Raw genomic sequence first — 25,234 nt, 5'->3', positions numbered from 1 at the left:
ACTTTGGACTGATGGTCATACCAAGACTGTTACTGGAGTTAACACAAGAAGACTTTAGGTAGGATCACACATCTGTTTTTTCCCCTGGAAGTAGAGGTTAGGATCTCTCACAATGTGCCCAGGGAGGGAGCTCAAAAGGGGAAGTCTGTGAATGAGATAAGGTCTCCCTCCAATGTTAACAAGGCACTGAGGTCCTGCCAACACCTTGTCCTTCTTACAAGTGCTCGTCTTTTGCCTGGATAATAATCAACAAATGGATGGTGTTGGTTACTCCTTGATACTATGTGACTAAGCCAAGGGTAGAATCACTTGATGTGTATCATCTCATTTAATCCTCAAAACATCTTCAGAAGCAGAAGCTATTGCTAATGCCCATTTAAAAGATGAAATACAGAAACTTAGGGAGGAGCTAAATAACTTAGCTAAAATCATATCACTGTTAAGACTAGAGCCAACCTATTTGATTCCAGGGTTTAATTTCATTAGCATTATGGTCTGTACAAGGGTTTGCAAACCCAAATGAGAAAGGAGCAGGTAACCTGAATTAGGAGTCTGATCAGGTGGCCTGGTAAATTATAGAGCACAAGCCCCCTCCAAAGTATACACCCGCCTCTTAGTCCCAGATTATGGTGGCCACGAAGGTCCAGAATTATCTGATTGTCTGATGTTTAGAGACAGGCTAGAATTCCACATTTGTATATGAAATGCTCCAAATTTGGCAATTAATTTGCACATGTGAAAATCACAGTGAGAACTAGACTAAACACGTCTGCAGGCCAGAATTTGCCAGGGGGCTACCAGTTTGCAAGTTCTAATCTGCTACCCTCAGCAAAGAGCTTGTTGTGTCCCACGCATGCCCTTTATTGCTGGAGAATGAAGCTGAACAGAATAAGATGGTCAGAGAGCTCTCCTACTGCAAGGAAAGACAAAATAGAGACCTTGCTCATCTCTGCTCTTTGCAGAGTCTTCACCACGACCACAGCCAACCATCCAGGTTGCCCCTTGTCTGGCCTGTTCTTCTCCCTGCAGGTAGCTGTCTGCACAGAGCTGGCTGCAAGCTTTTGCAGGTGTAAAATTATATATGCGAGAGTGTTGCCAAGCCAAAAATGTAGCCCAGGGAGGCTTAGTTCCCAAACAACTGTGGTAGTGTGAAGCCAGTTTTTAAAATCAAATTCAGTCATTTCTTTCCCGAATTCATGCATATGTTTTTAAACTTGTGTGGAGTTATATAACTGATGAGAATAAAGTGCAAAAATCAGAGAATCCTTGAGTAATGCCTTGGAGGAGGGGTTCTGGAGAGATAAAGCATGAGATGAGAGCTTTATGAGGGTGATCCCCAGGGAAACACAGATGCATGAGAGCTGGAGGGATAGAAATTAGACGGTTCTCGAACACATGCTGTTTTCTGTCTTCCATCGGATTGGTGGCTGGATGCATTAGACCCTTTGGGCTAGAGAGAGGAAACAAAGACAAAATGACACCCATCAGGACAAGACAGTCCAAGCAGCTCCCGAGAACTGCCCCTGGGCTCAGCTGAAATCATCTTCTTTAGCCAGATAACCCAATTTCCAGAGTCATGTTTAGTTTTACTCTTCTTGGTCGCCTTAGTTATGGGGAGAGTCTTTAGTCAACTGGACGACTTTCTTCAACAATTTTTATGGGGTAAGAAGCATGAGAAGTAACATTTACCCCAGAAACCACTGGCAATACTGACAGGAAAATTATGAGGAAAAAAAAAAACCCTTTAAACCCTTTCGCTTCATTATTTCAAGAAGATTCATTTTTCCAAGTGTTGCCATGGGACCTTACTTCATCCAAGGTGTCTGGAAGAAGTGCGGGGAGTGTACTCTTTGGTCCTTGGGGAGAGGAGTCAAACATTCAGGAAACAAGCAGCAGCACACGAGGGGGAAAGAAATGTGATGAAAGACCAAAATGAGTTGTGCAGAGGCTAAATGATCCAGAAGTTCAGGAAAGGGAGAAAGCGGTGTGGGATGGGCCTGCCGGGGAAGGCTGCAGGGGGCGCAGCAGAGCTTGACAAAGCCTAACAAGTGGATGTACCCATCTCCTGGGCTGCTGTAACAAATATCACAAACTAGGGGCCTTCAACAGTAGACACTTATTCTTTCCCATATCTGGAGTCTAGAAATCTGAAACACAGGTGTGTGCAGGGCCATGTTTCCTCTCAAATCGGTACAGCGAGAACCCTTTTATCTGTGCTTCCCAGCTTCAGGCAGTAGCCAGCATCCTGGGTGTTCTTGGCTTTAAACTGTATTACTCTCATCTCTATGACTATTGTCACCAGGAATTATCCTTGTGTGTCTCTGTCTGTTCTTATATGGACATCGTTATATTGGGTTAAGGCGCACCCTAATGACCTCATTTAAACCTGGTTACCTCTGTGAAGACCCTATCGCCACATAAGGCTGGATTCAGATTAGCAGCAATTAGGACTTCCACATATGTTTTGTGGCACACAGTTCAACCCATCACATAGCAGCAGGATTTGGATGGAGCGAGGAGACGGGGAGCTTTCAAGGCTGTCATATAACGGGAATGTGTGTGTTAAGAGTGCCTAGCACAATTCCTGGATCTAACAGATGCTCAGCAAATGTGTGGGGCTATAAAGAAGGCAAAATGAAACGAGGCAAACTGTGGACAGTGATGAGACCCACCTGGCTCCAGTGCCCTAGCGCTTTGGAGTGGAGCTTGGCATTTGAGTGGAACTAATCCAGTTGAAGGGGGTGGGATTTATGTCAGGGAAGGAGGCGGAGGGCATTAAACCAGTCACTTCCCTGTTGTTCCCTTTTGGAATTCTGATTGGTGAAAACATGTCAGCCCCATAGATGCTCCAGGCTCGATGTCCCCTGCTTCTGTGGACTCGTCTGGAATCTCTGCTACAGTCGCCTTCTTGTGGGCCTCCTTGTTTTTTGCTTAGATTATCTAAACATCTTCTCCCCTCAAGGTTTTTTGTTTCTTTTCTTCTGGAATCTTCTCTCTTCTTCTGGTTCTTTCCTCAGCTGGCTCCTTTTCCTTTTGATCTCAGACCCATACTCCTCTCAAGAGAGGACCTCCTGACTCCTGAGACAAGGCAGGGCCTCCACTTCTCTTACTGTATCTCATTCTGTCTTCCTCATCCTAAAACCATTTCTTGGTTATTTCCTTACTGTAATCTGTACTCCTGTTAAGTATTTATGGTTGCCTGTTTCCTGCCATATTTATTTTCCCTTGCCAACAGTCCTGCCACAACTTGGCATCTTAAGTGAACACACACATCGCTTGTCTCCCAGTTAGCTTAGGCCTCACATGGCGGTTGATTGAGGCTGAGGTCTCATCCCAAGGCTTGAGTGGGGAGAAATCCACTTCCCAGTACTCAAGGTTGTTGGCAGAATGCAGTTCCTTGTGGCCTGTTGGGTGGAGGGCTTCTGGTTCCAACTGATCATCCTCAGCTCCTGCCTGGTTTTTGGTAGAGGCTGCCCTGGTTTCCTTCCATGTAGGTCTCCCTAACATGGCCACTTGCTTCATCACAGTGAGAGCAGGTGAACGAGTTTCCCAACAAAACAAGCATTACAGTTATATGCAATGTGTCTCAAAGAGGATATCCCATCACCTTTGCTGTATCCACTGTATCATGCTGGTAAGGAGCAATTCTCTAAGTCCTGGCCACGCTCAAGGAGAAGGGAAGGTGGTGACCTTAGGGAACACCTTAGAATCTCTCTGCCAAATTTTTTTAAAGGAACTTCTTTGTTCAGCATTCTATCCTTAGCCTCAAGTATAATAGCAAGTCCAGAGTAAGTGTCTATTAAGTTTGTTGCAGGAAGGAAAGAAAGCTAAAAGAAAAAAATAAATGAAGAAAGGAAGAAAGAGGGGAAGAGGGGGAGGAAGGAAGGAGAGAAGGAAGGAAGACCTCCTTTTCCTTGCAGCCCCACCCTCTCTGCTTGCAGTTATCCTAAGGTAATGCCTCTGGGCCACTTCTTTCACCTGGTATCCTTTGTCCCTCTCACATATTCCCATGCTAGCCTGGCTATGCCCAGCTCATTTTGGAGATCTCCATTAAAATGTCACCTTTTCCTGTAAGCTTCCACTGCCCCTAAAATCCTATATTCCTCCTTCATACCCTCTTATAAGCTTTTCTTTATGCTTCTGGCATCATATAGAGTAGGGCTTTATAAACTATACCCGTTTTTCCAAATCCAGCTTTTTTATTCTTCTTTTTGTTGATAAAGTTTTATTGGCACACAGCCATGCCACTTTTCTATACGTCTATGGTCACTCTCACACTAGAGTTGAATAGCCTAAGTTGAATAGAGCAGAGTTGAACAGTTGCAATGGAAGATGTGGCTAGCAACATCCAAGTTATTTATTACCTGGCCATTTTAGGGAAAAGTTATCCCATCTATGATGTAAAGTATTTATCACTGTCTATTGCAATTATTCCTTTATTTATTTCTTCCTCACTAAACTCTTGAGTTTCTTAAGCGCAGGAAGCACAGCCAATTTGTTTCCAGCTCTATCCTAGAAGGTATGGCAGCCTCTGAAACTTAATATTCAAGACATATCTGTTGATTGAATAAATATCAGTAAAAAGCAGAAAACAGGTGGAAAGCTCAAATTAACATTATTCAAGGAGGGTAAATTTTCATGGGGACTATTTCAGAGGTGTAGGTGTGGCTCAGAAAACCAGAAGGGATGCTGTAGAACCCCCAGGACTAGAAGCCACTGAACAGTTTCTGTATTAAGCCAGGAGAGATGAGAGGATGCAAAAGGTTCTGAAGCCCACACGGAGTCCCAAAGAGCAGCTGTGACTTTGGGAGGCACACCAGCTAACTTGGTGAGCTCTCAAGGAGGAAGCCAGGAGAGTGAATTCCTTGTCTGCATTCTGTCGCTGCCTTTCATCTTCTGCCCATGTCACAAGTGGGTGAAAGGATACAGGAGCCAGCTCTGTGATAGCTTCCCCAGGAGCAAAAGATGGAGAGCAGATAACTGCCAGTGAGGCTCATGCCGCCTGGCCAACTAGTTTTGATTTGATTGGAAATCAGGGCCACAGACATCTCAGCTGGTACCCTCCCCCTTTCCTAAGCAGGGGATCTCTGAGAGGTTCCACTCATGCTTTGAGATCTTAAATGTAAGTGCGTTGTCACAGCAGCCAAAACCTTGTTCTAGGGTTTCCTACCTTGTCCTCTGCATCTTCATGTTTTGTAAACCCCACCATCACTCTGCGGTCCCGATACCACCACAGCGCGCTCCCTTCCGGTCCCCTTCAGAAGGTCTTTCCTCTGAGTTCCTGCTCTGAAGCTTCTCCTTGTCCACTTCTCGTGGAATTCAGACCACATCTCTTAACATTTAATTTTGCAAACTCTCCGCTTGCTTTCTAACTTTCTTATGAGTCTTAGTTCATCTCCTCGACTAGCTCTTTGAGGGCAAGGACCGAACTATATTCTTTTAACTTTGAAATCAACTTGATTAAGGCTTCCAAAATACAAGAATTATAGATCTTAAAATTGACAGGGTTTGTAGGTCATGCTGTCTGACCCTCTGCTCCTCTCAAGTCCCCTGTGCACATTACACCCAAAGAGAGTTAAATGTTAATCTCTGCTGACGTGTAACATGGAACTGCCATGTCCTGTGACATCTCATACAAGTTCACTTTTTATTGAAACCCTGTCCTCTTTCCTGCCACCCAGAAGGCAGCATTCTGTATATACTTGTTCAGGAGCAGGTAGTCTTAGAAGAGTGATTTGAGCCAGTGATGTGTTCTCCAATGATGCACAGATGCTCCTTGCCTATGATAGGGTTACATGCCAGTATATCACTGTGAACTGCAAAAATGTCATAAGTTGAAAATGAATTTATTGCACTAACCTATAGCTTAGCCCAGCCTGCTGTAAACGTGCTCAGAACTCTTCCATTAGCCCACAGGTGGGCATGATCATCTAACACAAAGTGTCTTTAGAGCAAAGTGTTAGATTCTTGATGTAATTTATTGACAAACAGAATGATTGTCTGAGTACTTTTTTGTCCCATCATAGTGAGAAAATCCTAAGTCAATCCACCACAAGTTGGGACCATCTGTATGTTCCACCAGCACAGATAAGCACTGTGGAGTACATTTTAGCCTACGCAGTTGCATTTTCTTCCTACCAGTTGTTGGCTGTGGGTAAAAAATGAACTGCTCTGAATGCTATTCAGAAACAAATTCCTCTCACACTTTTTCTCTTGAGCCTCAGGGTAATCCTGTACAGCTGATATTTGGGGTCATATTTTACAAAAGTCATAACAACAATAATAACATCTGGGGCTCAAAAAAGCTCTCTCTTCCCCAAGGCCACACAGCTAAGAAGTGCAGAAGTTGGGATTCAAATTCACATCTTCTGCGTTTTCCACTGACACTCTTTCTCCATACTATGCTGTTTTAGTGGGGGTAGAGTTTATTCCTCCCTCTTCCCAAGTGTCTCACAGCACAAAGAGACTTCTGCAGGAATGCTGGAAAATAAATAAAAAGGAAGGATACAAATATGCATGTGCCAAGATAGGGACAATAGCATGCCCTAGAAAATGTCACTTTTGTTTCATGTTTTGTTTCATTCTTTTCAAATGCTCTGAATTCCTCTTCCTTCCCGCCCCACCCAAGATGTCAAACAGAAATGAAAATACCACAAAACTCCACATCTTAGCATGGGTTTATGATTCACTGATAGGGATGGGGGAAATAATGCAGGAGATCACCATGGTGATGCCTGTTTATGGAGGCAACATGGCAGATGATGAGCAGCATAGCAGACACCAGGCATGGCTCAAGGCTGCAAGAAACCCTTCTTCCTAGACTTTGCAGAGAGGCTTAGCATTCCCACTGGCCCTGGTCTCACTGGGAGATGGAAGGAAAAGTGCCATCTTGGCTGGAGTCAAGGCAGCAAGGCCACCAAGAATGTGCCTTTCTTTCTTTTTTTTCCCTTTTGTTTTCAAGGCATGGGGCTGGGAATTTCTGTTCTGTCATATCCTATTTATTTATGCAAATCTCTCATTCTCACTCTCTCTAATAGATGACAGGACACTGTAGAATATGCTTAGACGCTAGTGGTAGATAGACAAACAGTAGGATGTGCTAAAAACCTTCCCTCCACATTCAGAGAGATGAGGTTTAAATTCTAGGCTTGCCATTTCCTGATGTGTGACCTCATGGAAAGTTCCTGTTTGGGTAAAAAGCTTCTGAGAGGCAGAGTAGGGAAGACTAAACATCAACCTCCTCATGTGAAAAATGGGATAACAGTCCCTACCACAGATGATTGCTATCTGGATTAGAGAAAATGAACTCAGAGTCCTTAGCACAGTAGTTGGTGCATAGTATGGGTTCAGCAAATAGCAGCTCCTAAGAAGGCTGACCCATAGAAATTTTATCTATTGAAGGGAGGTAGTAATACCTACCTGTCAGAGCTGTTGCAAGGACAAAAAAAATGAAAGGATTTGTCTGCTACAACAAATAGTTCCCACATCTGCCTTAGGAGTTATTGCTGCAGCATGTCTGAGTCTGATGTGGGTAAGTGGGAGGCGTGGGAGGAGAGGTCTCCGCTCCATGCCAGCATCTACAGGCTCAGCCTTTTTCCATCTGCTGTCCAGAGCATCTTCCACTGTATCTGCTGAATCAAGCCCAAGATGAGGGATAGGAAGGAATGTGGAAGATTGAACAGGAAGTTTTATGACTCAGGCATGAAGGCAGCATGTATCACTTCTGCTCAAGGATCCAGTGCATGTGCTCCGAGACAGGCAGACAGATCCAGACAGCCACCAAAGCCCCATAGAATCATTCACCACCATCTTTGTTGCTCAGCAGTCTCAGAGGCCAGCTTAGGTCCATGGGAGATGGTCATGCTACTGCCCATGTCCAAACTGCAACCTACAACCAATCCTACCCCGCCTGCAAATGTTATAATAAAACACTTCTGAGGACGTTTTGTTGCATGTACATATTAACTGTATTATACATTCTGTACATGGCCCAATACAATTTCTTTTTGTTTGGTGTGGCCTAGGCAAGCTGAACATTTACACACCCTTGCACTCCTCTTGATGGCCACTGTCAGAGAACCAGTCACAGCCATGTTTTTAAAACATACTTCCCACCCGAGGCCCACAGGCTGGCCTTGCTTCTTCAGCCAGGCTCATCTCTTTTGAGCCCACACAGTCTACTGATGGTTCAGAGCTCATCCAGGGCTGACATGTACTGATTCCCTCAAAGGCCAGAGCTAAAGATTGAAAAATCTTGAAAAAATACAGATTGGGGTAATGGGGAGTAGGGGTGGGACTGGCAGGCTCTCCTGGGTCTCAACTGAAGGAATTCCCATGTTTAGCCTAGAGTGTTTTGAAGCTCAGGCGTTGTGTTCCTCACCATTCTGGGTTCTGCAAACAGGAGAGGTTACACCAAGCATGGAGGCTCAGAGAAGTTGAATGAGTTACTCAGATACACATAGCTGGGGTGTGGGGATGGGACCGAGATTTGAAGCTGGACCTGTCTCCCTTCAAAGCCCATGTGCTCCCAGCTTCTCTATGGCAGTGTATGTTTGAGGAGGCAGACAGGCCAGGCCAGGAACAGAGCTCCTGAGCTCAGCGGACTGGGAGAGCACCTTCTTTCCCTCTGGCCCCCTGCATCACTCCACACACAGATGCCATGGAAATAGTTGTTAGAAAAATGCTGTGAAGCAGAGGCAGTGGGAGGGAGCCCTTCTTGGTGCTGTCGTTCTATGTATCAGCCACAAAATACAGCTGCCTTTTCACCTGTAGGAAGACAACATGCCAACAGGCAGCCTCTTGGAGGAAATTCATGTGGAGGCACAAAGTTTGCAGTGGTCAACTTCTCTTAGTGAGTGGAAATATCAGAGTGGATATAGAGGAGATAGATGCACTTCAACTAATTACAGTCATCATATCTGCCAGGATTATTTGACAAGTGCAGACTAAGTGCTGTGTATACATTATCTCATTTAACTCATAAAGATTGCTGAGGTCAGAGTTCTTGTCCTGATGTTGTCAGTGGAGAATCTGCACCTCAGAAAGGAAGTGAGCTGCTCTGACATCATTTTGTAGGAGTCTGGATGGGTGTTTAATCTCACGACTGCTTGGTTCTGAAGCTCGGCCTCTCACTTTCATCCTGCCATGTCCATAGCACTTTGGACAAACATTTTGTGCTCTTTCCCATAATAAATGTTAATTGAAAATATTGGTGCTGCAGCCACCGGCACAAGCTGCTGTGCCTTGGTAATTAAACTCTTAGTTGCATTGTCATATTTGCAGTTTTCATCCCACTTCCTATGGGAGATGAGACCATTAATCTGTGTGGTGAGGAGCTCACAGACTCCTGTCTGTCTTCTGGTGTCTAACCCTTGCCTCAGCCAACCTTCTTTAACTCCCAGTGTACTTCTTGCTCTCTCTTTACCAATACTATGTGTGGCCTCAGAAGGCTCAGTCCGCCTTCTCCTTCACAGGCTAGCTAGAGAACAACTTGGATTGTGGTCCTAGGTCATGGAAAACTGCATGAGAAAGGGAGGTGGTACCCAGGTGAGGTTACTTGGGGACTCACTTGAGTTTTATTTCAGTAGTCTTCTTTATGTTTCTTTCTTATTACTGGGGATTGTACCTAGGGAATGCTGAGCTATATCCCCAATCCATTTTACTTCTTATTTTGAGACAGGGCATTGCTAAGTTGCCCAGGCTAGCTTCAAACTTTGAATCCTCCTTTCTCACCTCGCCACTCCAGTAGCTGGGATTACAAGCATGTACCACCATGTCAAGCAGTTTCAGTATAATTTTTGATATCAGGAGACTAATCCCTTCTCAAACTTGATTGCTTCTCTTACGAAGAGATAGAATCTGCAAACTATTTCCCTATTCCCTTTATCAAATGAATGACTCCCAAGTCCTTGAGGAGCATACTTGCAGGATGGTAACTTTAGGCCCCAATTAGCAAAACTAAAGAAGTGGCGGGCATGTGGCTGGGGACCTATGACTGGGAATGCCTCTTAGTAAATTGTGTGTCCTATGATGACATCTTGGTCAGTGATAGATTGCATATATGGCTGTGATCCCATAAGGTTATACTTGCTAGTGATGTTGTATATACTGCGTTATGTTTGTGCAAAGGTGAAATCTTTTAATGCCATATTATCTGGAACAGGTCCTGCCATTAAGTAATGAATGTAAATGTCCTGGAAAAAAGCAAATCAAATTTGCAGGTACCTTGTAGAAATCTAAGGGCTAAAACCCTTGGTAAGTTTCTTATAAGGGAGGTAACATATATGGAGATTAGTTGTTTGGCATCCATACTGTGAATTGTAACATATTCTTTATGGTCTCTTTTCATGCATTCGCTAGCCTTAGATGCCTTTAGTGGACACTGAATATTGATACAGTTGTTCACAGATCACTCTTAAGTCCAATTTTCCTTTAACTCTGGTTATCTACCCTCATGGTATCCCCCTCATCCTGACCCCAATTCTACCACCATAAAGCCTTCAGCTTTTCCATGGCAAATTCTTCTCTTTAGGGCCATTTTCAAACTAAACTTCCAAGTGAAGCAGAAATAATCCATGCAGTCGTCTTAATGTATGAGATTAGCAAAGTTATCTCTGCTATGTGCTGGGCATGTACTCTACTCTGTTGTGCTATGGGGTTAAATGAGACATGGTCTTTGCCCTCAGGGAGTTTGAAAACTAGTTGGAAGGTAGGAAAGTTCAGTTTGTCTTTTGGAGAAGATTATCTTGTCTGTTAGTATCTAGCTATATACGAAAATCTGTAATGATTCACTTTGGTTTCAAGTGATGGAAAATTCAATTCAAATTGGTTTAAGCCAAAATATAAGGGCAATAGCATGCAATACCAAAGTACAGAGGTACATGGCTTCAGGCATAAGTGAACTCATAAGGTAGCATGAAGAATCCTGCTTTTCATCTTGTTAAAAACAATCTTTTCTTGGGGGGTGGTAGGAGGGTACTGAAGATTGAAACTGAGGCCTTTACACTGAGCTACATTCCCAGCCTTTTTTATTTTCTAGTTTGTGATAGGGTTTCACTAGGTCACTAAGTTCCTGGGGCTGGCCTCAAACTTGCAGTTCTTCTGCTTTAGTCTCCCACAGTACTAAAACTACAGGTATCTGCCAATTCCTGGAACATTCCTAGAACACTGTCTCTCAGTGGCAACCTGTCTTTTAGTGGAGCCCTGAGCAGTTGAGCAATCCTAGTGGATAGAGTTATGGTTAGTTTAAGCAATCCACTCATTCCTGAAACAATTATTTTGGTCAGAGGGGTTGAAGATGCTTATAAGCTTGCCCTGGATCAGATACCCATTCCTGGAATCTCTAGCATTGGAAAGATGGGTCAGCCCCCATGTATGACATGATCTGAAAACTAGGGGAGGTGGACATGCAGGAAAATGTTTGTTACTTGAAGAAGGACCTACAGAAGCCAGACAGCAGAGAAATATAACAGGACTCTGCTACATACATAATGAATGGCTTATTCCATACAATATCCTTAAGGCTTGTTGGGTATGCTCAAGGGATATCATTAATCATTGTAATTGCCTTCTCCTTGACAAGCAACATCCCTCCAGCCCAACCCAGTCTGGGTTGAATAGACCATAAATGTAACCTGCAAAAATCTTACGTGAACTATCACTCCATTGCAGTGACCTGGACAGAAATAACATCACCAGGATCACCAAGATGGACTTTGCTGGGCTCAAGAACCTCCGAGTCTTGTAAGTAGCAAATGACTCTCTGATACATTCTCATTTTCAGCTCTTCAGCTTTGTGAAAATGTTCCACTGCCCTGACATCACACCCTGACGCACTGGGCAACAGGAATCCACTGTTCTACAGCAGAAGGCCCCTCATTACTGTACCCAAGTGCTCACAGGTATCACCTTCTGTGTCTGGATGCTGCTGGCTGGGTGAGATTGATGGAAGAACTCAGTTCCAGTGACAGGGAAAACAGAAGGCTATAAATGCATAAATCAACATGCCCAGCTTACAGGATGACAGCAATGTGAGGTTGACTAACCATGCTTCTCTTCCATAGAGATTATAATTTCTTCTCCAGCCTGTGCACTAAAAGAGCAATCAGGACGAATGTTATTTATCTTGGTGCTCAATGGAGAGGAGGGGGAAAGGGAGAGAGAGGAGCAGACAGGGTCAGAGACCTTACTGAATACTCACAGCTGTGCAGACAGGTAGCAAAATTTTAGATGGGCATTGATGGAACAAGGAAGCAAAGAATATTTGGTTTCTCTGCTGAAATTTGAACACTTTTACCCATTTTTAAGCCTGTGAGTGGTAAAAAAAAAAAAAAAAAAAAAAAGCTTCCCCAATCCTTGTCCTTTAAAAAGTTGAGACATTCAAAGGTCCAAGGAAGGAGGAAGTAATTCCTCTTTCCTTCTTTTCTTAGTTGATTTTGACCCAAACGTGTGCCCTGGAGAGCAACCTGGGCAATTTGGCCACTTCCTTGGTGTTATTTGTGTCCTGGACCTTTCGCTGGCATGTCTTTCCTACATTTAGCTAAAGTGTTGGTACCTGAAGCCACTTCTTTCTTTTACTAGTAGAATTTTGTATGCAGACCAGGAAGTATCCGATTCTGCTTCATTTAGGGTTAACTGCCCTTGCCACTTCAGACAAACCCCTATACCTCTTCCAGCCTCAGTTTTTTTTGTCAGTATCAGGAACAAATAGACAGATGTCTTTTCATCTCATGTAGCTACACACAGACTGCTTTATGGTTTTAACATTATCATAAACAGTATACGCTTGTTCTCAACAGCACTTGTGAAGTATTACTTTTCTAACATTTGACAAGTGTTATTAATAACCATGATGATGTCAACCAACATATGCAGGATACTTTCCATGGACCAAGCATAGCATTTCGTAATGGTGACATATAAGGTTGTCATTATTATGAGCCCCTCTTTGTGGCAGAGGGGCATAGAGCACAGACAGGATAGGGAGCCTCAGCTGCCCATTGCAGGTGACCAAAGGAGTTGGACTTGGAACCCAGACTGTGTGCTTGCTAATATGCATGTAGCTCTGCTGTGTATTTGCATTCTAGAAAGTTTAGAAAACCAACACGGTAAAGTGTACTCAATTTGAAAAATGCAGCTGGTGCTAGGAATATTGCTCAGTGATAAAAGTTTCTGCTTAGCATGTGCAAGACCCTGGGTCTAATCCCTAGCACTGAAAAGAAGAAATGTACCACTCCTATGCAGGAGTGGTGGGGAGTGCCAGGGTGAGTGCCAGGGTGTGGGGATATGGGTATCTGAGCACTGGGCCTCCAGATACTACCAGACACTCTCCCCAATGAAGTGGTTTCCTCTCTTTGGTCTTGGACATGCTCCTCTCATCATCCTCAGAGAGAAAATCCATCCTGTGCAAGTCATTCCTTGCCCGAGCAGCTCTGCCTCTGTCAGGTGACTGGCAGCTCTGACAAGGTGTATCCTGTGGATCACACCAAGATAAGGGTGGAAAATTCCATGGTTCACTTTAGGATAATTTTCATTGAAGAAGTATAAGGAGTAGATTCCTGCTTCCAGGTCATTTGCCCAGTTTAAAAAACAGATATTTGTTTAGCCGTTCAATTCTTTTTCAATTTCTTCCCCTGCATCTGTGAGAAATTTCCCTTCAGAAGTCACAAATTTCACCTAATAATTCATTTTCTAACCAAGTCAAAAATAACCCTTTGATTTTCTGTTACATCAGAAAGACTAATAAAAATTCCAATTTTCTTATCTGCTTTCTGCAAATAGAAACTTGAAAATAATCACAAAACATCATATTAATATCTTCTGGATGGTCTATAACATTCCTTTGAATACAGTTTATCTTTTCAGTTAATTGGTACATTCTTCTTATTTTGATAAGCAATGCCAAAAAGCCTTTTACCCCTACTTTATAGACTCTATTAATATACTGTGTTTCATTATATTGCTTATCAACTCAAAGACAATCTTATTCAAGTGGCCCTTTGTTATTGAGAAAGAATCTGTGAGCTGGAATAGCTCAAATGCTTTCTAACACCAATAAAATATCCAAACATTTTCACCGTATTTTCTCTCAGTCTATTCTTTTTAGCTGAGCGATCCACATGGCTATTTTTTTTAAAGCTTTCTTCACATCTTGGCACATTTCCTATATATGCTTCTTATTTACAACTTTTAGTGAAACCAGAAAATACTCAATAATCTTGAATAACTTGAGCTTGCCACCCATTTCTCTGAAGAACTGTTAATAGGGTGCAGGTGAATTGCTGATAGCAGATGAAACAGAGATTGGTATGCTTCAGTTCCATTCCGGGGCAATTTTCCGTAAGTGAAGTGTGTTCAAGGAGGAGAACTAAGAGGTGCCCGTGACAGTTATTTCTCCCATGGGGTGGGAGTAGGAAAAGATCTCTTCTGGTGGTATCAATTGTATTCCTTTTCTTAGTAATCTATTTAAGGGCTCCACTATGTTTACAATGTGGGAACCAGCTTTATTCCAAGTGGGGTTAATAAAAGAATTAAACTCCGCCTCCACCATCATCACATGAGGCCCATTTCCGATTCTGATCCAGTGCTAAAACTAAAAAAATAACCAAGCTGAAGAGCTGAAAATGAACACAGTATGTGTCCCTCTAACTCAGAACAGACACCAGCCATTGGCAGCCCTCCTGGGAACCCAGCCCCTCCGAGATCCCCTGTCTTGCATCTGCTCAGTAAAATGAGGGTGGTATCCATAGGTTTTATGCTTGCTCTTGGCTTGTCTCTCAGTTTAGGAGTTGGGATGGGGGTGTGAGGCTTCCTCCATTCACCTCATCTTTGCCTTACCAAATGGTGATTGTTTATTGAGCCTTTAAGTGCCAGGCTGGGCTCTGATAGATCCCAGAAGTAGGTCTTAGGAGTGGGGATGGGGGCTGCATAACTTTCTGACACAAGGGATGACTTGCAAGGTAAATGAGAAGACGTAAATAAAGAATTATTTACAAAGATGTAGGCAGAGTAAGAGAATTCAAGAAGCCATGGTACAGCCCTCAGGCTCCTGACAGCAGGGAGCCACTACTGCTCCTGGGCCCCTCAGAACATTGGGAGGAAGTGGTTACCAATGTCCAGCAGAGCAGGGACTGCCTGACAGCACCTGTGGCCTTAGCACAGGGACATGGTCAACCTGAAGTGACTTGGCCAGGAGAGAAGAGAATAAATCCCCCACTCTCACAGCCCTCTTATGGTCTTCCCGCTGCTCGTGATTCCCATTCCTTGATTCCAGCAGGAAACCAGAAGTCACGATGCTTCCTGAGGAAACCAATGAAAGTCAGCCTTCCCAGGCTCCAGCAAGGTAGAAAATGGGCAGGAATCACACAGGCATATTTCATTTCTTATCCCTTTTGTGAGAGAAGCTAAAAATGTGAGTTTCATGAGTATAGAACAAAGAAGATGTGTATCACAGGAAGTCGGAGTTAGGCTTTTTCAGAAACCAAGAGACACTGTAACCCTCAGTCCCTCTAAAGTTAGTCCTTTCTCTAGTTCAGAAATAATGACAGCAAGCTTTGTGATTGATTGATCGATTGGGTGATTGTAAAAGCCTACTGAATGAATTCCCCAGTCACTAAGCACTGAGCTGGCTTCCTGTTTTGCAAGATGTGCTGGTGGGAATCTGCTAGCCTTCCAAGGCCTCCTTGCCATATGGCAGGATGGAAAAGAAGAGAGAGAAGGGAATGAACATGTATTAAGCTTTTAATTGCACTTCAGATTGTATGCTTGATTAATTTTTCATTCCATTTGTATTTTTGTAACATATTGTGGTGATGTTTCATTCCCTCTACAGAGAGGAAACTGAGTCTCAAGAGGTTGACTACCTAGCCCGATGTAATATCAGCTAGTGATAAGTAGGACTGGGATTCTAAACAACATCTGAAAACTGTACCAGTCTGGGCCAGAGGGCGCACACACCCTAGCTAGCTGTGTGCCTGTCTATGTGTCATATCTCCTTGGCACGTCTCTTGATAGCTCTACTCAGTCACTTCCATATCTATTAAGTGAGGAGCCTGTGAGGGTCCTCAGATATGAGGGCCAGAAATGACATAAATAAAACTTCAGGGTGGATGAGTACTGCAGCAAACTGACTGACCTCCCTGACTGATAATCAGTTCTGACTAGTTGATATTTAGAAACACAAAGGTGAAAAGTCATTGAGCCGAATAAAATGCCCTCACTTACTTTGATAGTCAGAAATTGAAGATTCTTACACTAGCCTTTTCCCTGATACAAAATCAATATATATAGGGGCCCAGAGTTGTCTTTAGTTTTTCATTCATTGGATAAGGAGATGTGAAGCAAGAGTATGATGATAAAGGAAGGTCTGCCTTCCTGTTTCTTAGGTGTATTTGGGAAGTAGACTGAAAAAATGAGACACAGAGGCCGGAGGGGTAAGAATACAGGAGGGTACAATACATGTGGGGGTAGCCGTCATGGAAGGTCCATTCTGAAGTGAAGATGGACCCTTCCCGAGGTCGTTCTTCCTCTGCCTCTACCTAGTCCAGAGGAACCCATGGCTCTTCTTTGAGTCTCCCTTCCATAGAAGCATCCTTCAGTCACAACTGTATTCTCCCCAATTCCATTCAGCCGCCAAATACACTTTGATTCATTTCCTGGCCCAGGTTTAGCCCCACCCACATGGAAGCCATGCAGCCCCGCTCTCACCCTTTTTTTACTGCTGAGCTAATCCATTTTAAGTTGCCATTTTTTAAGTTAGGGGGACAAACGGTTCATTGTACACTCAATTATTAAGGATACGCCATACGCATGAATCAAACTCTCGTGGGCAGTGTCTAGGATACTTTAATCACCTTCTGGGAGGACCTAAGGGATGACCAAAGCTTGTGGCTGGGGACAGGGAGAACGAACATTTGTGACCATCATTATGAGGTTGAGATTAGCAGGCTTGAGGGCAGGTCCCAGGAGCAGGCTGCTTTTCTTAGCCACAGCCAGCTTTCTCACAATACAGTAGCTTCACCCTTGCTACTAGGGTGAGCAGGGAAGGCCCTTTTCAATGAAGTATTTTTGAATCCTTGGAGGAGGGAGTTCCAAGGGAAGAGATGATGAATATATGTGTGGTTTTTCTAAGAAGCAGCTTTTACCTCTTCCTTTTCTGTGCAACATCGTGCAGTGCTTGGGGGGGCATTCGCTGAGAACATTCTTAAAATAGAGGCATGGAAACCAATCTGTCAGGTAGAAGTGTGCAGGCGGTGAAACCCTGGTTACCGTGACACCAAGCTGGAGTGTGAGTTTTCTTGTCCCACCGCACTGATTCCAGTTGGAGGGGCACAGGGGGTAATGCAAGGGGCTAAGTGACCATGGCTGCATGGCCAGGGCCCTGTATGAGAATTCCTAGGCAAGCTTGTCCTTGACCCTTGCTGTTTCTTTGGTTCTAGGCATCTGGAAGACAATCAGGTCAGCATCATTGAGAGAGGCGCCTTCCAGGATCTGAAGCAGCTGGAGCGTTTGTAAGTAAAGCACAACCCCTGTCTTAAATAGTGTTTTTTGTCTGTTTGTATTTGTGTTGTAAATGGGTCTTGTGGCCTTGTTAAAAACAACTTTTTAATGTTTAATGAAATGTTTGCTGTTGCATTGAAAGCCCACCAAATGCATGTTACAGAGACACTGAAATCCACTTAAACTCCTTTTCTGGAAAAGATACTGGGGTCTGCATCTGGGATTTGTTTTTCCTCTTCCCCAGTTTGCGTTTGCTCTGGATTTCTGTATGTGGGGCTGGTTTTCAGGCAAGCCTCATGCTTCCCTTCTAGGAGTGGGGAAGCCTGCACTTACCTTGTCACGGAAGCCAGAATCATGCACTCCCTACTCCTCCGCAAGGAGCTCAAGCTCCTCCCCAAGTCCGCCCCCCCCAGACTCCTCAGCTGCACTCTTCTGGGAGAGGAGGGCTGGGCAAGTGGGTGGAGCCCTCGGTGAGCCTGTTCTTCCTTGGAGTGAGCATCAGCCTCTGCTAGGAAGCCCACATGTTTCCATGAGAGAACACATTGCCAGTAGTTTAAAAATAGGCCACTGTTCTGACTCCATGAGAGAGAGGGAGCAAAAGAGGTAGGACAGGAGATGGATGGGGCCTCCATTTATTTTGCTGATGAATGCTTTTGCAGAAAACTCTAGGGTCACTTGGATGAGGAGGGCTGCTCAGATGGTTAAGGGGGCAGCTTCACTTTCCCTCGGTTAATCACATCTGGCAGCTCATAACATCTGGATATTTGCTTTCTGCCCTCCGAGCAGGGATTGTCCCCAAGAGCACTTAGTCATGCCGGTGGGCGGCTCTCATCAATGCTTCCCTCTGCATCCTAGTTGCCCTGACATTTCAGCCTCCTTCGCCTGCTCGGTGAGGGGACATGGTTGTAACAGTTCAGAGTTCTGCCGGCTTGCTTAGAAGACTTCTGCTCTGGTCACCTGTCCTGTTACCAAATCTTATTTACAGAGATAGTGTGGGTAAAGTGGAGTGCCTGCCACCAATTTATCAGGTTTGTGTTGTGCTATCTTTTTTCCATGAAGTACTTCCATCTGAGGCCACTTGGGAATGGGGAAGGTCTCATCTCATGAATGTTACTGTCACCTAGCAAAATGTTTGTGTCCTTCTTCTTGTGTGGATGGTCTTTTTTATTGTTCTCCTTCAGGATTAAATCCCAGCATATGTTCTGCTGTCATTGGTTTGAACATATGACATTTATTTCTTGTGAGGGGAAAAATTTAAAAACTAGTGAATGTCACCTTTGTTTACATTTTGATTTGAAAGTTGTGTGAAACTTGAATCCTCCTATCTTAAGTCAAAGAAAATAAAAGAACCTGGTTCCCCTGTATGAAATAATCAACATTTACATGAAAAGATAAACACACAGTCCTTTGTACAAAGGTGCTTCCTTACATAGTCTTAAAAGAGTAAATAAATTTCTGATTCATTAATTTTGTGGTTGTTGGGAAGGAAGTAACTGAGTCCTTTGGGCCCAGGAACATGCGAGTTTTTACATGCTATCTTTTCTTTTAGTCCCACAAAATTCCTCTGAGCTGTTATTACCCTACTTTTATAGATGAAGAAACAAAGATCCAGCAATATCAAGCCAAAGAATTGTCAAGCGTGGGGAGCAGGAGTCAAAGCCACATCTGCCTGACATCAAAGCCCATGTCCTTTCATATTCCTGTGTTGCAGGCATTAGATGAAGTGTGATCTTTAGCAATGGCCCTGCAAATAACCTCTCACATACCCATTTCACTCCAGGGAGTATCAGTGAATTATTCTGGCAAAAGGCTCTTTTCTTTGGCCTGGTGAACAAGGCTGAAATACCATGCATGTCTGGGGAGCTGAAGGAATTACAATTGCAGAATAAACCTGGCCATTTCTCTGCTGTGGTATATTAGCTGGGTAATGCTAGCTGCTATACTAGATAAGCCCTCAAATCTCAGTGACTTAACACAGTGGAAGGTTGGTTCTTTTTCATATAAAACCCAGTATGAGTGACACTGACAAGGCCTCTCTCCTCCAATTGGAGAGTCAGGCACACAGGTTCCTTTACCACTTGACTTGACCACCTTTAAATCTTGGCATCCAATGTACCAGGCTTTGTCTGCATCAAGCCAGTGGGAGGGAAAATGGCATGAAGCGTTGCATAGGGGAGGTTTCCGTGGCTGAGACCTGGAAGAAGTGCATGTCTCTTCCACTCTGACATAGTTGGGTCAGAGTTGTGTGGCTAGAGTACACTGCGAGGGAGACTGGGACAGGCAGCTGAGCTCTGTGCCCAGGAAGTAGAGGAAACTGGCTTAGTGACTGGTTGGCCAGGCTCTGACTTCTACTGCAAGTGAGCTGAAGAAATAGTTGAGCAGGAAGAAGACTGGAGTTGTAGGCTGCTGGACTCACATGCACAGCTGGGTGAATACACTGTCCGTCGGTGCTAGCAAGCAGGGGTGTGTGTATGTAACTGGTGTTATGAATCCTGACTGGCGTTAATCTGGCTTCTGTTATACAATCTGTCCTCAGTCAAACTGAGTGACCTAAAATGAGAAAATATAATATACTTGATGTTGAGAACTGAAAAAGTGCATGGCACATTACGCCATCTCTAGCTCTTACTCCTGCTTCACCTTACCTGTGTTTCTGTGCCTGAAGGTAGAGCATTTTCTATCCATCATATTCTGGAATACAGCCTGAAAATATATAAGCATTGATGATTCATTTTTGGAGAATTTGTTTCCATTTTGAATGTTGGTGATCAGTTTGTTCTGTTGAGGCTTACTAAGAAAGAGGAGTGAAGTCTGTCCTGTAGGTTTCTAGTCACAATTTCTTATTCCCATGAAAGGATACCTGTTCCAGACTGAATTAAGATACCTTTGTATTAGACATTTTTTGTTGCTCTAGGAGAATACCCAAGGCTGGGTACTTTATAAAGAAAAGATACTTATTTCATTCATACTTTAGAGGTTGACAGTCTAAGAATGGACAGCATCATCAATTCAAACTTTGGTGAGAGTCCCTTGGCCATGTCACATCATGGTACATGGCATTATAGTGCAGGCACATGTGAGAGGGAGAAGTCACATAGGGAGACAGGAATCAGAGAGTGGGAAGGGCCACCTCAGAACAGCTAGCTTACTCTACAGGCCGCCTTCTGTCCCTTATAAGGGTAATACACCATGACCTAATCACCCGCCACTAGGTTCCATCTCGAAAGATGCTACGTGAAGGACTAGGCCTTCAACACATGAACCTTTGCAGGACACCGTCAAAGAACTGCCAGACCACAGCACCTTCTCCTCATGATAATACATCATTATTCCTATCACAAAACTTACAACACTGTATGTTAATTTCCTGTTTTCCAGATTGTTTGTCTGCAAAACTAGGAGTATGTTAAGATCTGGAAATCATATCCAGTTAGCTCTTAATGTCAAATCTTTGAACAAAGTAGGGTAGTAAGTGGTTGGGGAATATTTAAAACAATACTTGAGGTTTTGTTCCATATCATAGATTCTGAGTTAAGATGAATTTTGCTTCCTAGATGACACTTGGCAATGTGTAGAGACGTGTTTGATTTTCACAAGTGGGGGATGCCACCTAGTGAGTAGAGGCTGAAGATATTTCTAAATATCCTAAAATGCATAGGAGAGCTGCTCAAAAAAGTCAGACCAAATAACACTAGTACTAAAATTGAGAAACTATTTATCTGTTATGTGTCAGATAGAGTATATGTATACTATATGTATACTACCTCATTTACTCCACACGTGAATATTATGAGGCTCAAATACTCACATGCCTGGTGTAACAAAATATAAAATTCAAAGCACTATCTATGAAATATTGTCACTAAATATGTTCACCCTAAGTCTACTTTAGCTAGAACTCATTTCTAGCTTCTAGAATGTGAGATAGGAGATGAGGTGAGATAGAAGATGAAGCAAAGAGGAGACAAACAAATGAAGTAGGTGAACCGTGCTATAAGATAACTGCTCTGGTTTCTTAAAAAGGTCAGCCTCATGAAAAGGATGCCAAATGATTGTTCTAGATTAGAGGAAGCTTAGGTAGAAACAGCAGCACAAAAGTGAAACGAGTCACTGAAACTAACGTGTTCAAAGATCCTTGAATTATCTAGAAAGTGATAAGACTAACATTTATTATCTTATTAAACGGAGAAGGTATGCTATAATCTACAGAATAGCTTTTAAAAACAATAGTAAAAATTATAATAACTCAATAGAGGGAGAAGGGACATGAATGATACACCAGTCTATGGAATAAAAGGAAATAAAAGGAATATAGAAGAAATGGGGCAAATAAAAAACAAATAGTAAGACAACACATGCAAATATAAATATATCATAATTAGTTAATCCATATAAATGGACTGATGCCGCCATTAAAAGACATAGGCTGTCAGAGTGGAATAAAAAGAACAACAATTATGTGCTTCTTAAAAAGACAAATATTAAATATAGAGGGAAAAAAGTTGAAAAATAAAAGGATAGAAAATACCTTAATAACTGACCAAAAGATAATTGTTGTAGGTGGGCAAGGTGACATACCCCTGTAATCCCAGCACTCGGGAGGCTGAGGCAGGAGCATCACTGCGAGTTTGAGGCCAGTCTGAGCTACAAAGTAAGTTCAAGACCAGTCTGACCTGCATAGTGAGACCCTGTCTCAAAAAGACCAAAAAAAAAAAAAAAAAAGACAATTACTATAGCTCTGTTGACACTGAATAAAATGATCCTTTAAAAAGAAACATTATTGGATATAAAGGGTAATATTTCATAATGATAAAGTAATACACTAAGAAGAAACAGCAAATTTAAGTTTGTATATGTCTAAAAATATAGCCTAAAAATATATAAAGCCAATATTGACACAACTAAAAGGGTAGATTGATGAGTTTGTGATCATAATTATAATACTTTCTTAATAATTGATGCATCCCACATACACAATGTTAATAATATGTAGAATATTTTATCAGTAATATTTACAAAACTGACTGAATTGATATATACATAACATGACAAACGACAGCTATAGAATAAAAAATATTTTTTTCATGTGCACATGAAATTACTACACTGGTCAAGAAAGCAAGTCTCAACAAATATCAAAAGACTGAAATTACATGGAGCATGTCCTCTCAGAGCAGAAATAATCAAGAAGTCAATAAGAAAACAGTTAAGTGGAACAAAGGTGATCCTTGCACCAGAAAATAAAATAATAATACAATAAAACTACCAACAAAGTGTCCCAGTAGCCCTTCATTATATGCAGTTGAGGAAGAACAACTAATGTTGGCAGGAAGAACAACTGCTGTTGAAATATCTCATCTGGGTGGGAGAAAATAGAGGAGGGCAACTGACCCTGAGAATAGGTGATTCCTTAAATTAGCAATCTGTATTCACTGGAAACACACTGGTGAGTCTGAGAAAAGCTGCCCAATGTGGGAATTCCTTTAGGTCCAATTTATTACACATATGAAGCAACCATGATGTGCTGATGGATGGACTTGGGGCATCCTGGTCCCCACAAACTCTTCAAACTGTTAAAAACAAGACATTTTGCAAAGAAAGGCCCAGAGTTGATATAAAACTTATTGAAGTAGTAAATCAGAACAGGAACCATAGTGGAAATGGATAAAAATGGAACCTCTGGAAAAAGTGTTAGAAATCACCAGAAGAGTCAGATCTTAGAAAATACAAGGCTGCATTAATTTGTAAAAATAAGAGTATTCTAAACTCTTGAAATTTCAGAGAAGTATCTTTTTCTTGAAATTACAGAGAAATTTATGTCACCTAGGAAATAAGCAATCAAGATTATGATTGATGCTTATGCATAGTTGTTTTAATTGGAAAAATAAAAAGACTAGGAAACATCGCCTCCTTAGAAACAATGAAAACATGCAAAAACACATACCCAGAAAACAGATGACAACTGTAATAAAATAGCTATTCAAAACTAGCTGCTATGAGAATTAAGATCTTACAAATGATAAAAGAATGTGAGTCTAAATTTTAAAACTCAGAAATTAGATGATTAGAGAAAAGTAGAATTTGAAAGGAGGGGTGAAGAACCCAAGAAAGAATTTAGAAATAAAAGAAGTCATTTCAAAATAAATATTACTAGTACAGTTCTGAAAACAGAACTTGTAGGGATTACACTATCGAGTTTCAAGGCTTGCTATATAAAGCCATAGTAATCAAGGAAACATGGTATTGGTGAAATAATACTTACGTAAATCAATGGCATGAAATAGACCAAAAATAAATCCAGGCAAATGTAGTCAGCTGATTTTTGATGAAGGAGCAGAGAGAATGGTATGGACCAGGAATAGTCCTTGGAACACATGGCTCTGGAACAATTAAACATCTGTATGCAGAAAAATGCTGGACCCAGTACTGACATCTTCTTCAAAGTTAATTCAAAATGTGTCATAGACCTAACTATAAGATGTAAAACTATAAAACTTCTGGAGGAAAATATAGTGGGTAATATGTATGATCTCAGTCGGGGGATGAGCTTTTTATGCAACCCCAAAAGCATGATCCATGAATGAAAAAAATTGATGAGTTACATTTTATTAAAATTTAAACTTTTGTTCTGCCAAAGGCACTGTTAAGAGCATGAAAAGAAAGATCGCAGACTGGGAGAAATTACTTACAAATCACACATCTGATAAAACATTTGTATACAGAATACACAAAGAACTTCAAAAACTTAATAGTAAGAAAACAGTTTTCCTCCTGTGAAAGTTAATTTTGACCGTCAACTTCATTGATTTAAGAGACACCTAGGAGATAAATGAAGCACACTTGAGGGTGTGTCTGGGTGGGTCTTAGGAGTGTGACCACGGGAATTAATGCAGTATCCTATCTGGTCCCAGGCCTCATCCTCTCGGTGTCCTTTTCCTGCTGTCTGCATCCTCGATGCTGTGAGTTGAGCCACTTTCCTCAGCTACACTCATCAAGGATGTCTCTGTCTTCAGGCCAACTTACCATGGACTGAACTATCTGATACTAGGAGCTGAAACAACATCTATTTTAAGTTGCAAGTGCACATGAAAACATCTATTTTAAGTGTCAAGAATTTTGTCTCAGGAACAGAAACTTGACTAATATACCTCTCTTATCAAATAAATCAATATTTTAAAAAATTAAATAGAGAAAAGAACAAAAGACTTCAATGGGTACTTCATCAAAGAAGATATATAAATGGAAAATAACATGAAAATAATATTTTTTTCATTTGAGAATTGCAGATTACATGACAATGAGGTGTCATTGCACAGCTACTAGAATGGCCAAAATACAAAAAGTTGCCAACGCTGATCTCTGCTTTAGAGTAACAGAATCTCCTATTCACTGCTGGTAGCAGTGTGAAATGATACAGCCATTTTTAGAGACAGTTTAACTGTTTCTTAAAAATCTGGACATCATCTTATCATACATCTACATCAGCATTTGCTAGAGGTCCAAGAAGGAAAGTGAAGCACAGTGAGAGTGAGGAATTAGGATAATCAGCTATGCAGTGGTGGACAACAGGATACTGCATTTATCAAAACCCATAGAGTTTTATTCTTTTTTATTTTAAAGAAAGTAGTAAAAAAAAAAAACAGTGGAATCTCCAAACTGATTTCCACAGTGGTTTCACCAGTCTGCATTCCCACCAGCAGTGGAGAAGGGTTCCTATTTCTCCACAGCCTCGCCAGCA

At 42.2% G+C, this 25,234-nt stretch overlaps 1 protein-coding gene across 3 annotated transcripts in view; it reads left to right on the top strand.

Annotated features, from left to right (window-relative positions):
- The window catches only part of Slit3 (slit guidance ligand 3), a gene marked incomplete at its 5' end in the record, with an annotated part of 603,472 nt that overhangs the window by 37,599 nt on the left and 540,639 nt on the right, over nt 1-25,234 (top strand). For all 3 annotated transcript variants that reach the window (XM_005376304.2, XM_013509153.1, XM_013509145.1), the window contains 2 exon segments: nt 11,671-11,742; nt 17,436-17,507. In XM_005376304.2, the coding sequence (XP_005376361.1) occupies nt 11,671-11,742; nt 17,436-17,507 (144 nt within the window).

Source organism: Chinchilla lanigera, unplaced genomic scaffold, assembly GCF_000276665.1.
Source record: "Chinchilla lanigera isolate Chin_1 unplaced genomic scaffold, ChiLan1.0 scaffold00007, whole genome shotgun sequence".
NCBI lineage: Eukaryota > Metazoa > Chordata > Mammalia > Rodentia > Chinchillidae > Chinchilla > Chinchilla lanigera.
The sequence above is the reverse complement of the archived record's forward strand: the minus strand, read 5'-3'. Positions and strand labels throughout refer to the sequence as shown.